The 13,110-nt window shown below is 58.2% G+C and overlaps 1 protein-coding gene across 2 annotated transcripts; it reads left to right on the forward strand.

Annotated features, from left to right (window-relative positions):
- Nucleotides 1-326: 326 nt before the first annotated feature.
- INSYN1 (inhibitory synaptic factor 1) lies at nucleotides 327-12,902 on the forward strand. 2 transcript variants are annotated; one of them, XM_042804343.1, is made up of 4 exons: nucleotides 327-450; nucleotides 1,091-1,262; nucleotides 1,579-2,351; nucleotides 12,143-12,902. In XM_042804343.1, exons 3-4 carry the CDS (start codon nucleotides 2,169-2,171, stop codon nucleotides 12,848-12,850), a joined length of 891 nt encoding a protein of 296 aa, XP_042660277.1. In that variant the 5' UTR covers nucleotides 327-450; nucleotides 1,091-1,262; nucleotides 1,579-2,168; the 3' UTR covers nucleotides 12,851-12,902. The 2 variants fall into 2 exon arrangements, with proteins under 2 accessions (XP_042660277.1, XP_032846395.2); XM_032990504.2 differs by lacking the exon at nucleotides 327-450 and adding an exon at nucleotides 551-665.
- Nucleotides 12,903-13,110: the final 208 nt, after the last annotated feature.

Genomic DNA, 13,110 nt, shown 5'->3' on the forward strand with positions numbered 1-13,110 from the left:
GGGACGGACATTTTGAACTCAGAAGTGACCAGTCTTAATAAGCCTATTATTCGAAGGGGAGGGGGGGGGGAGCGGGGAGAATGGGGAAACTGAGGCACAGCCCCCCTCCCCAACCAAGGGATCCCCCCCAGCGCTGCCTCAGTTTCCCTGGGCGCTGCCCCCCCCCCCCCCCCCTCCCCGCTCCGCACCGTGCAAAGGGACTCCCGGTCCCTTTAAGCCCCCCCCGCCCGGCGGAGGCTCGGCCCCTTTCTCTGACACAGCAGCCGCCGGGGCTCGCCGAACCGGGGAGCCGCGGGGAGCGGGGAGGCTGCGGCCGGGGCCGGGGGCCGGGCGCCCACCGCCTCTCCGCCCGCCCCATGGCTCTGCCCGGGGCGCCGGGCGCTCCCCGCCCCGCTCCGCCCGCCCGGCGCCCAGGGGCCGGCCGGCCCTGAACCGGCATCGCCGCCGCCGGTCGGTCCCGGGGGCACCGGGGGAGGGTGCGGGGGTGCGGGCGGCGGGGGCACTGGGGAAGGAGGGGGGAAGGTGGGGGTGGAGGATGCGGGCAACGGGGATGGAGGATGCGGGTACCAACATCCTCCATCCCCGGTGCCCCGGAGGATGCGAGTACCAGGGATGAAGGATGCAAGCAGCGGGGATGGAGGATGCGGGTGCCAAGGATGGAGGATGTGGGTACCAGGGATGAAGGATGCAAGCAGCGGGGATGGAGGATGCGGGTACCGGGGATGGAGGATGCGGGTACCGGGGATGGAGATGCGAGCATGCCGGGACCCCCCCTCCGCCCTCCCTGTGTGCACCCCCGAGCTGGGGGGGATGCGCCCCCCCACACACACACTCCGCCTCCACCCGTGCTGTTTCCCCCCTTCCTGCGGCAGGGGGGAGCATTTGGGGACAAGGTGGGTTTTCCCCTTTTCTCGGCCGAAGCGGGGTTGGGGCTTGAACCCGGGAGGGGAATGGCGGTGGGATGGCCCCCGCGGGGGGAGGAGGCTGCCTGACTCCCCCCCCCCCCCAAAGCAGAGGGGTCCCGGGGGACGTGTGTGTCCTCCTCCCCAGCGGGCTGTCACATCTGGTAACATCTCATCCCTTCCAACAGCGACCAAAGGAAAGTGGCCCCCGGACTCCTCTTGTGCCACGCAAAAGACCTAAGGGAGGAGGAAGAGGAGGAGGAGGAGGAGGAGGGGGAGGAAGTAAGAAAAGGAGAAGGAAAAAGAAGAAAGGACAAGGAAGAGCTTGGACTGGAGCCGAGGGGGGTCTGGATCACAACGGTAAGTTCCTGAGCTGCACGTCTGTCTGTCTGTCTCTCTTATCCATCTATCTCGCTCAGCGTGAACCCTCTGTGCCCAGCTTCCAGGTCTCAAAGTGGAGGGCGGGGGGGGGGAGAGACCAAAATGGGGGGTGCTAGGGACAGTGCCAGGCTCCATTCTTCTCCCCCCACCTCAATTAGGGGGTACCCGGGGCTTGTCCTCATGCCGGGACTGAGATCAAGACAAGGCATGAGCAGGCAAAGCCCCCCTCCCTCCCCGGCTTTCTGGCTCCAGAAGGGATGGCTCCCTCACGTTGTCTGTCTGTCTGTCCTTGCAGGAGGGGACCCTGGGCTTCCCAGGACGCCTGCGCCCGGCTGGGACACCCCCCACCACCACCCCCCAGTGTTGGAGCTGGCGACCCCGGAGCGAGGGCCCGACACGGGGAGCAGCATCGCTCCCCGGGGACAGCCAGCCCTGCACCTCCCTCCCCAGCAGCGGGGAGCAGGAAAGGCGTGAGCCGCTGGATTTTAGCTTCCTGGGACATCCGAGGGACTCTTCCTCTTCCTCCTCCTCCTCCTCCAGCTCTGCCGCAGCAGGCAGGTGAAACCCTGCCCGAGCAGGCAGCGCTCGCCTTCCCTGCTCGCCCCATGGCCACCCCACATCTCCCCACGGCCACCGGCTGAGCCCCCTCTGCTGCGTTCTCGCCTCCGCATGGTGCATCCCGACCCTGCTCCCCGCTCCGAACCGGAGCCCCCCGACCTCGCAGGGAGGCGAGCGTGCGGCCGGGACTTTCCTGGAGGCAGGGGAACGTTAAGATGTTGAAAGCTCCCCGGCCGAGAGGGGCTGCGCGGACGCCAGGCCACCCGGCTAGGGGGGAGCAGGATGGACAGAGCCGTTGGGGCCGGGAACCGAGGCCGGTAGGGAAGGATGGACTCCCGGACCTGCCAGGACAGGAAGCCCAGTGACCACCCCAGCAGCAGCAGCAGCAATTGTAGCAGCAGCAAGAGTAATTGTGAAAGGGAAAGGATCCGGAGTCGGATGAAAATGGTGATCGGGCAACTGGAAGGCATCTTACAGGAGCTCAAGGAGGTGGCCAAGGAGCTCCGGGAGGTAGGAAAGCCTTGGGGTGCCACCGCATCCCTGCGCGGGTCGTGGTAGCTGCAAATTGGGGTGCACTGTCCCCGTCCCCCTGCCCCCGGGGCTGGGCTGGGGGGAGCGGAGCCAGCTCAGCACCCACAGCCCATCAGCCCCAGGTGGGACCCGGGGTGGCACAGCCCGGCTGGTGTGCAATAGGATTTTCCAAAAGAGGGGGGAAAAAATAAAATAGGCAGGGTTTGCAAAATTGTTCTTGACCTTGACACCGGGGTTTGGTTGGGGTCAGGGGGCCCGGCCGTCGGCACCGTGCCACAGTTAGCTCTGCTCTGCCTTGTGGGGCGGACTTGGGGGGTGTTTTCCAGGGCCCTTTCAAAGCAGGGAGGTGAATGGAGAGGGGATGGTGGGTCCATCATCCAGCCCTGGGTGTGATGAGGGAGGGGGATCCGTGGGGTGGACAGGGGGCCAAAGCGACTGGCTGTTCTGTAGCCTGGCTGTCAGGGTTCATTGTTCCTGAAAAAAAAAAAAAAATATATATATATATATATATATATATATATGTATATACACACACATATAAAGTCTGGTTGGAGTTTCCTCCCAGTGCGGAGGCACAGCAGAGTTGGTTTTGGTGGGGAATTTAATATTTCCATGGCTCAAGTGTTTGGGCTACACAACTCCAAGGTGGAGGGGAAGGGGACCTGGATGGGGCTGGTAATTTAAGACATCTTGGCAGGTGATGGGCAAAGTGGTGGATGGAAAGATTGCTGTAGCCTTGAGCACGGTGACAGCTTGCTTTTGCAATAGGGCAGGCGGGTGTTTGCATCCTCTCCGTGGCCTGAGCTGAGCGTGGGGTTATATCCAGAGCTGTGTGAAACCTCGACTCCCCCCCAGGAAAGGCAGAAATTGGTGGAGGTTTTGCCATGGGGCCACCATGGAGCAGCCCCGCGCGGGTCGGTGACATTTGGGTGGCACCGAGAGAGAGCTGATGCAGGTGGGCCAACGTCATCCTCAGGGCAGATGCGACCGTGGTCAGGGAGGTGACATCTCCCAGCCTGAAGCATCCCCTGGGATGCAGTGTTCTCCTTTCGGATGGCTCCGCTCGGTCTGTGAGATTTTAAGGAGGCCATCCCGCTGGGAAAGCCAGCGCCGAGGGGACGCCACATCCCCCCGTGCCGCCCCACTGGGTCCCTGCGAGGGCTCGACCCGGCCGTGGCAGCCCTAAAGATTTTCCTTTCTCTTATGGCTTTGCCAGTCCTTTCCACGGCTGAAAGCAAACCCAGCCACCCAAAGGAAAACCCCACCCTGAGTCCCACAATGCCAACGGGGGAGCCCCAAACCCCTTTGACAAATCTCTGATGGATTAAAAGTAGCCGTGATAATCGGAGGGAAAGCTATTTTCCATTTAGCCCGAGCTTACTTCGTGCTCCTCCAGGAGAGGCCTTTAAAATGATGATGACAGCTGGCCCCTTTTATTGAGCCCACGGGTTTAAGGGCAGGTGGGACCACCACGATCACACGAGCATCCCTTCTGCCGAGGATGCGGAGAGATAAGGAGGAGCGGGATGGGACAAATCTCTGACCATTTCACAGCTGAGGCTGGGTTGTGCTTCCCACCAAGCTTCAGGTGGCTCCACAAGGTCCCCCATCCAGCTTTTGGGGCCAGAAGGACCTTTAGCAGCCCTGCAGCATCCTTGGTAGGCTTCCCAAGTCAGGTTGTACCAGCGTGTCTCGGAGCAGAGAAGAGGAGAAGGTGGCCTGAGGACACAGGGGAGGGGTAAAGGGCTCTCAGTGTTCCCTGGGGACATGTTTTGGGAAGCAGGCTCAAAGGAGGAGGAATAATGGAGGGTGGAAGAGCTGAGCAGGGCGCAGCAGATCCCTGTGCTTTGAGGAGCAGAAGGTGGCCAGAGGACACCCATCCTCTGCCCCCCAACCCAAGGAGACCCTGCTCTTGTGCCAGGGAGGGGGTCCATGCCCCATGGGATGGTTTCTCCAGAGTGCTGAGAAACGCTGAAGCCTGGAGATGATTTTTTCACGGTGCTGGCACACCCCTAGGCACAGGTGACCTCCCAGGCCACGTCCCATTGCTGCCCTGGAGGAGCCCCTCACACCATGGGACAGCGTGGCCAGGTCAGCGTAGAGCCAGCCGTGAGCTCCCCATCACGAGGTGGGTCCTAAACTTCAACCCTCCTCAGCAACTCCTACAACACACCCATATAACTTGGCAGCAATTAGCTGAATTTACACAAAACGGCATAAACCTCGGTACAAGAACAGTCTCCAGAGCTAAAATGCACTGGTCCAACCAGGCTAAACTGGGCTCCAGTGACTCCAAAGAAACAGAGGTCTGATTTTCCCCAAACCAAGCAGATGTTGGGCATTAGAAGCTTTGGAAATTCAACCCCTTGTCTTCTGGATCGCTCAGAGCAAGTACGATGGGAACATGTTATGTGGAAATCTCTTTCAAGCCCACCCAAAAAAGTATGTGATAGACACCAGGCTGGCAAATAGTAAGCTCTAGAATATTGGTGAAAGAGAAGTAAAAAAAAATAAGCCGTTGTGGTTGTCTACCTTGCCCGTAGTGATGCTCTTCCTCAGCTGGAGGTGAGGACATGGGGACAAGGCTGGGGACAGGCAGCCCTGCTGCCCCAGGCAGGGACTGATGTCCCCAAACCTAAGTGGGCTCATAGAGGGGTGGGGGGGGGGGTTGTCCCAGAGGGGCTGCTCAGGGTCATCAGAGCCCTTCAGTGCCCGCAGGGCCCCGGCACTAGTGATGTTGGTGTATTCTCCAACGGAGCCACCGTGGGGGCTCTGGAAATGCCCATCGCTGCGGCCATCTCCCCTGCTCGGGGCTTTGCTGGGGGGTTGGGGCTGGGTGGGCCCGGTGAGGGCAGTGGTGGGCCCGATCCTGCCGCACCAGGATCACCCAAGGAGCTGGAAAACCTTCGCTGGGTGATGCTGGAGGGCACTGGGTGATGCTGGACTGGCTCCTTCCAGCTTCTCCTTGCAAGGGAAGCCGGGTACCAGGACTTTACAGGTCTGGAAGAAGCAGCCAGGTCATAACCACCTTGATAAATATGACCCCCCCAAAGCCATCAAGACCTCTGTGTGGGCACAAGGGCTTTCCCCCAGGGATGGTTCCCACTCCATAACCGCTCACCAGCTCCAGGTGCAGCCAGCTCTGGCTCACATAAAGCTTTTCTCCCAGGTTGTCCCTGCTTCAACAGAGATTTTGAGTCTCGGACTCAGCCGGGATTGCGGGAAGCTCGGGGGGGGGGGGCTTCGGTGGGAGACCCTAGGGCTCTGCTGGCCCATCCCTGGGGATGCAACACGGGGCCAGACCCCAGCTCAGGCTCCATCCCCGGCTCCCAGGAGCGGTTCCCACCTGAAGGCTGTCGTTCCAGATGTCCGTTTGATTCAGGATGCTGTTTTACCAGTTTCTCCGCTCCCACTCTCCCTCCTTCCCTCTTTCCCTTTTGTGTATATAATTATTCCCCAGCACTCCAAGACAGGGCTGTATTATGTGCGGGGAAAATGATTATTAAAATCTTTGATTGAAATCGCGCACTGGAAGTAGAAATCAGGCAGGAGGCAGGCAGGGAAGGTGCTTCCGCCGAGCACTTGCCACGCTGCCTGCCCTCCCACGCGCCTCCTGCCAGCCCTGGCCTTTTCCCACGGGCATGAGGGTGATGCCACGGAGAAGAAGATACCCCAGGAGATCCCAGCCATCACCACTGCGAGGCTGAGCTCCTTCCCAAACTTGGGGGATTGGGGCTGGGGGTTGGAAAGCATCCATGGGGTATATTCAGAGGCGGGAAATCAAACCAAATATCTGTGCAAGTCTCCCTTATGTGCAAACTCCCCAAAATCCTACAGAAAGGGTCCTATCACCCCTGCACCCCCTGACATGGGAGCAGTGGGGTCCCACCACAAAGGGAAGTGGCATCGAGGGGTCCCCTCCAAGCCCTTGACAGGAGGAAAATCCTCCCTGCAACCCCCTTATGATAATAAATACCTTAATAATGTTGTAATCAATAGGTGATTAGCTGGGAACGCTTGGGAAAGTTCACGGCGAGAAGGCGGCTTATTATTCTAATAATAACATGTTTTAGAGATCTGCACGATGATTTTGAGCTATTTAGCGGCTGATGATCTAGCAAATGATCCTGAGATCCACGGCACACTCATTTATAAGCATCAGCTCGGGGTGGAGAGGCCCCTGTAACCCAGCTTCAGTTTGTGAGCTCCAATTAATCATTTATTCCTTATTAAATATTTACTCACCTTGCCTGCTTCGGGATGTGGTTTGGGAGATGCAGGAAGATCCCCTCTCCGGGTTTGGCTGCGGGGTCATGGGGCTTTCAGGTGCCTCTTTTCCCCCCGTGGAGGGAGGAATTGATGTTCAAGGCGATGGTGTCAAATGCCTCCGGCGTGATTTGATGCGTTGGGAAGGGGGTCGGGGATTTTTTGCGTGGCCCGTGCGATCCCATCACCCATCCCCTCCGTGCATCAGCAGGCAGAAAAGCCCAGTGCAGGGCCAGGCAGGTCAGATCCAGCTTGGGAAAGCAGCTGCGTAGCATGGGAAACCGCTTTGGACCCTAAAATGTGTTGCTACAGGTGCGCAGCGGGGGTGCTGGGGACGGGGACCAAGCCAGCAGCTGAGGGAGCAGGGGGCCAGGAGGGTGATGCGCAAAAACCCCTGCTCCTCTCTCAGCCTGGCTGGGGACGGGATGCTTTGCATCTGGGTCGGGAAAACAGTTGCATCTCGCCGGAGGGCAGCCGAGCGAGACACAGGCACATCATGGGAGCAAGGACACCCCGCTTTGATGTCCCCACCCCGCACCCCGCCTTCCCCCAGCGGCACCCGCCCCGAGCACCCATCCGCTTCGCCCGCCCGCTTCAAAGGCCGCGCCGGGATGAAGGCGCTGTTAGATCGCACCACTTTGATCCCAGCATCTCCCAGCTCCTTCCCCGGCCTCGAGAATATGCATGACCAATTACCAGCCGTGAAGCCTTTGAAGTCCCCTCTCATCCTCCCGCCTCGCCCTTCGCCTCTCCGGCATCTTCTCGAGCTTCCAGGAGGTTTAGCTCCTCGGTAGGAAACGGCATGGTCAAAATGTGGAAGCTGGAGCCACCAAGCCCAACCCGCAGCCGGGGACCTCCGCACTTGATATGCAGCAAACAACCAAAAAATCCCATTAAAAACCAACGACGCTCCAGATGTTCAACATCTGCCTTAGCTGGGGAGGTAAACACCCAATTTGGGGCACCCAGGTTTGTATCTGAAAAGATTCTGGCAGCCAGCAATGCCCACGGGTGCGGGGACTGTCCGTGGGTCAAGGGGAGCACCCAGCACTCCCAGCTGGGCTGAATAGTGGGAGCTGGTTTTCCTCCAGCTGCTCAAAGCTCGTCCCTTTAGGCAAGAGCTGAGCACCCCTGGTCACCCAGCGCCTGCCTTCAGGGCACTCGAGTGCAGCAGGATAAGGCCCCTTGGGGGACACCAAGCACGAGGTCAAGGAGAATTATTTTTGCTCCCTATTTTCCTGCTGCCATGTACCCCCTGGTTTGGCCAGGGATGCTCTGCTGACACCAAAAAGCTGGCTCTTCGCAACAACATGAAACCTAAAGGTGAGGGAGGGTGGGGATACGTCCTCTCTCCATCATCCCCATGGCACCTCCAGCACATGCTGGGGACACCCCAACCCTCATAGGGAGAGAGACACCCCCCCCCGAGTTCCCAGGGGATGAGAGCATCACCGGGGTTTCACCCCAAACCACCCGATCCCAGGCAGTGGGACGGGATCTGGTCCATTCATCCCTCCCCTCCACCGCTCTCATCCCACCTCCCTCTGCCAGCAGCGGTGGCCTCAGTTAAAAAAGGTTTGACAACTTGCCTCAGGAAGAAGAAAAGGGGGGAGAAAACCCCAAATCCTACTTTACATTTAAATCCTCAGCGGTTACCAAGAGTCACATAGGTATTTAACATCCCCCCACTCCCCGCGCCACCACCACCCGTTTAAAATAGAAAGCGGTCCTAAAAATATCCCTGAGTGAGCCACTGCTGATGTGACACTAATCCCTGTGTGCCGCAACGAGGACCGGGATGGGGACAAGGACCGGGATGGGGATGTGCCGCCTCCTGGCACCGACGGAGCCCGAATCCCAGCAGGTCCCATTAATGAGGATGAGGAGGAGCAGGGACGCTGGGTGACAGGGACCCAACTCAAAGCCCAGAGAGATGCTCACCCTGAACCCAGTGTTGTAATCACTGAGCCTTTGTGAAAACAGAGGTGATCTCATTTTAGCTGAGGGTTTCAGCAGAAACGTTTGCTGCCTTATTAAAAAATAATAATAGCCGGGTGTTTCCCAAAGACAGCTCTTTTCCTGCCCTTTTTCCTAATTCTTTCTTGTCACTGAGAAAGAAGAGGTCACATAATTTTTTTTTTCTCCCCTCTTTTCTTGAGTTTCACCCTTTCTCCCCCAAAGAAAAGAGGGGGAAAAAAAAAAAAAAAAAAAAAAGAAAGAAATCTGATGGTGCATTGGGAACAGAAGCAATTGCCTTTTCTAATTTCAAGATTTGCTTGCGGATGTTGGTGCGGATTCTCCCAGCTTGCCCTCAGCACCCTTCAAAGCCAAAGCCTGAAGGCCAGATGGGTTCCTGCCCACTCTCCCTGGAGGTCTTGTGTGGGCAGGGAGGCAGGAAAAATAACTCGGAGATCACGGGTGAGGAGCTTAGGTAAAGCCCCTTGCCTTCTGCTGCCTGGGATGAGAAGCGCTCAGCTCACTATTCGCCGCGCTGCCCCGCTTTGGGGACCCAAGGTCCCTCCAGGAGACGAGGACAGGATCCAATCCAAGGTCCATCCCACGAGCAGGACCAGGGCTGGGCTTCGAGAGGTCCATCCAGGAGAAGAACCACCCATGGGGCTGGGGCCAGGTCCTCAAGCAGCACAGCTCAGGAGAGGACTTTCCACCCAGGGCTGAGCTTCCAGGGGCTCCTGGGCTGTGGGCAGGGTGGGGTGGGGGTCCCCGGGGCTGATCAGGACCATCAAGATGTATTAGTGCCCATCCCCGTGCGCTCAGGTCTGACAGTGGGAGCACTCTTCTCGTTTTCAACCCATCTCTTTTTCCTTGCAAAGATGTTTTTTTTTTTGGCATATTTTATTGCCTGCTTGTCCAACAGGCTCCCAGGCAGCAACCCCCAGCCCTTCAACCTGGTGACACCAGCCAGTCCCACCTCAGAAAGGGTTTCCCCTGTCCCAGGGCTCCCCAGTTGCTCTGCTCTGTGTTTGTAGCAGGCAGCAAACGCGCACATCCAGCCCCATCCCCCTCACCCAAACCATACCATTGCCCCTCGGGGCTGTGCCCCCATGGAGGTGACACTGTTTTGTCTTCCCATGCTCATCCGGGTTGTCCCCAGGTTGTCACACAGTGTTTGGTCACCCAAGAAATGGTCCTGGCTTCAGCCAGAGCCTGGAGATGTCCCACAGGGACTTGCAGCTGATTGAAAAGAAGGGGTGCTGCGTGCCCACGGCTGGATCCCCCCCAACAAGCAACTGTGAGCCTGAAGTCCTCCGTCCTTGATACCATTTCCTCAGGAGCTTGCCAGAGCAGGAGAACTGCACAGGCAGGGCTGTCAAACAAGTGAAATTTGGAGCTTGAATATGGGAATTTTATTAAAATTAGGTCAGCAGAATGTAACGGAGCCACTTCGGCTGCTGGCAGCATATTCGTCCCCCCGGGCTCCTTGGGTTCAGATGCGCAGACGTATTAAATTACCCTTAACTCTGCCCATGCATCCTCATCCACCGCGAGGGCTTTGTGAGGAGCCTGCCCTGCTGAGCCATGGTTTATGGTGCATTTCTAGCGGTTTATGCTGTTGACCCAAACCTCTGCGCGCCAGCATCTAGCAAAGGGATGCAGAGACCAAGGGCAACCTGGCACTGTGACAACAGCTTTGGGGCGCCCACCCTTGGCCACCCAACATAAGGATGGGATAGCATGTCTGAGCGCCCAAGGACTCAGTTTCTGCCAGCAAAAGTGCTCAAAAATGGAATTGTAGGATCACAGCAATATAAAAATGACATAGAGATGTGACATGATTAATTATTCTTGGTGGATGAGGAGGTCCAACACCCACTGATGAACCATGGGCCTGATGGAGATATGGATGAGCTTCTCAGTGTCATGAGGAGAAGGAAATGAAATGTGTCTGGCAAGATATTGCCCATTGATTTGTCTTCCCTCCCTTATTTTCGTAAATCTGTGGCTGATTTCCACCAGGAAAGGACAGGCAGAAGGGCAGCTGAGGGAAAAAGATGGTGAGAGAAAGGCAATAACGAAAAATAACCAGGAAAAAAAAAAAAAAAAAAAGATAAAACACATTTATGCATGGAGAAACCACCTGGGAAAAGACAAGCAAAGGGGTTTTTTCACTCCCAAATGCTCCGTGTGTGGGATGGGGGGACCACGAGCAGCATGATGGGCACAGCCCTGGGGTGCCGGGTGTCACCGATGCCCGCGGATGCCCATACTGGGGAGGGGGGGGAGCACAAAAGGCATCAACTGGGTGCACAAACAGGTATGGAGGGTATCGAGGGGTTCCCCCTTACCTCCTTCCCTCCCCCCCGCCCCTTGTCTGCCGCTGCCCACCTCCTGCTTGGCGGCGCTGGGACCGGCCAGGCCCTCTGCCAGTTCCCCCCGGAGAGTGGGGGGGAGGCGAGCCAGCAACCCTGCCAAAAATACGCACTTCCAACTGCTGCTAAGTTGAATTTTCACGTCGTGCTCTGCCTCCCACACAAAATAAAACCACACACCCCCCCGCACACACATACACATGCAGAAACACCAGCCAAGAAACACCACAATCCTCCGGCGACACAACGATGGCTCCATCTGGATGCCACGACAGCAGGTTCTCGGGTGGGATTGGGGAGCCCCGGGCAGGATTAGTGCTGTGCTTGGTGCTGGGCAGCCCTTGAGCTGGATAGGATTAAAGACTTGAAGGTGGGTGATGACCCTCTTGCATCTGAAGATCATTAGATGGAGACCACGGTCCATGGGACCTTCTCCTTCCAGCCCTGCCGGTGGCTTGAACTTCAGCTAGGACACTACATCTACTATTTTTAATTTTTTAAGGGTTTGTTTTATTCATGCCCCATGTGGGGTCCGTCCCCTGTGGCATGGCGGGGCCACGATCCCGTCCCAAAGCCACCATAGGTCTTGATATACTCAACACCTTACAAAAGGTGGAGGGTTGGGGACCGAGGCCATCAGGATCCCAGCTAGGGTGGGGGGTGACAACACCGTCCCTGAACCCCCCCCCCCCCCCCCCCCCAAATATTTTTTCCCACCACCTTGGGACATTTTCCACACCCTGCCTCAGTTTCCCCACCTGCAGAGCTGCCTTTTCCAGGGGGAGGAGGTGGCTGTAGCTGGTGTCTCCCCATGGTCAAGTGCAAGGGACCAAAGGCCACCACGAGTGTGGGGATTTGGGGTGGAACTGGGGAACAAGAGGGACCCCAGGACTGCCCTGGGAAGGGCCCATCCTGCCACACCAAGCACCCAGGGGCACCCAAGGCTTCACCACCTGCTTGGCACCCATGGGTGCTGTGTCATTGGGTGGGCTTTGGTCCCTGCCGAGGGGCTCCCGGAGCGGCTCCACTCGGGCCGAGACCTCCCAACTCATCACACGGGGGGAAGCCTGGGGGAGGTGGCAGAGATTTAGGGATGCGGTGCTGTCACGGAGCAAAACCAGGAGGGTCCCGTCTAGCGGCTCCTCTCTGCCCGTCCGTCCGTCCGTCTGCCCGCAGGTGGTGAGCCAGATCGACCGACTGACGTCCGACTTCGAGTTCGAGCTGGAGCCGGACGACTGGACGACGGCAACGGCCAGCAGTACCTCCAGCAGCGAGAAGGGGGGAGGCACCTTCGAGCTGGGACCCCTCGATTTCGCCGCCTCCGACATCCTCTCCGACAGCTGGGAATTCTGCTCCTTCCTGGATGCTTCCACCCCCTCCGACCCGGGTGACGGTCCCGAGCCCCCCCGGCCACAGCCACAGCCCCCACCGGCTCGCCAGCCCGATTACCGGCTGATGAACGGGGGGATCCCCATCACCAACGGTCCCCGGGGCGGGGGGACCCCGGATTCATCCAGCGAGGAAGCCTTCGGCTCGACGGCCGGCCAGAAGATCTCGCATCACCGGCCGGCTGGCACGCGGGAACGGGTCCGATTCAGCGACAAGGTGCTTTACCACGCTCTGTGCTGCGATGACGACCGGGACGGTGACAGCACGGCGTCCCGGGGGGATGACGGTCCCGAGGAGCCCGGCCGTAAGGTGCTGGCGGGGCCACCCTCGAAGCACCCTTCCACCGGTGCTGGGGGGGGTGGGGGGGGTGGGGGGGGTGGCCCCCCGGCACGGCGGCTGACGAGGAACAGCAGCACGCAGACCGTAGCCGATAAAAGCACCCAGACGGTGCTGCCTTATATCCCGGCCAAGCAGAAAATTAAAAATAAAAACTGACGCCGGCTCCGCCGCACGGATTTGGGGGAGGGCGGGTGGATAGGGGGGATTCCTGGGGAGGGACAGAAAAAAAAAAAAAAAATTATATATAAATATATATTTAAATAAATCAATACTAATAATAAAATCAATGAAAAGGTGGCAAAGAAGACAAATGTCCCAACTACCTACCCGTCATTTTTGAGGCTCAGGGAATTTTAAACTGTTTTTTTTTGTTTGTTTTTTTTTTTTTTGTGGATAGAACCTTCAGATCAATAAAC

The sequence above is a fragment of the Tyto alba genome, unplaced genomic scaffold (assembly GCF_018691265.1).
Source record: "Tyto alba isolate M040663 unplaced genomic scaffold, T.alba_DEE_v4.0 Super-Scaffold_41, whole genome shotgun sequence".
NCBI lineage: Eukaryota > Metazoa > Chordata > Aves > Strigiformes > Tytonidae > Tyto > Tyto alba.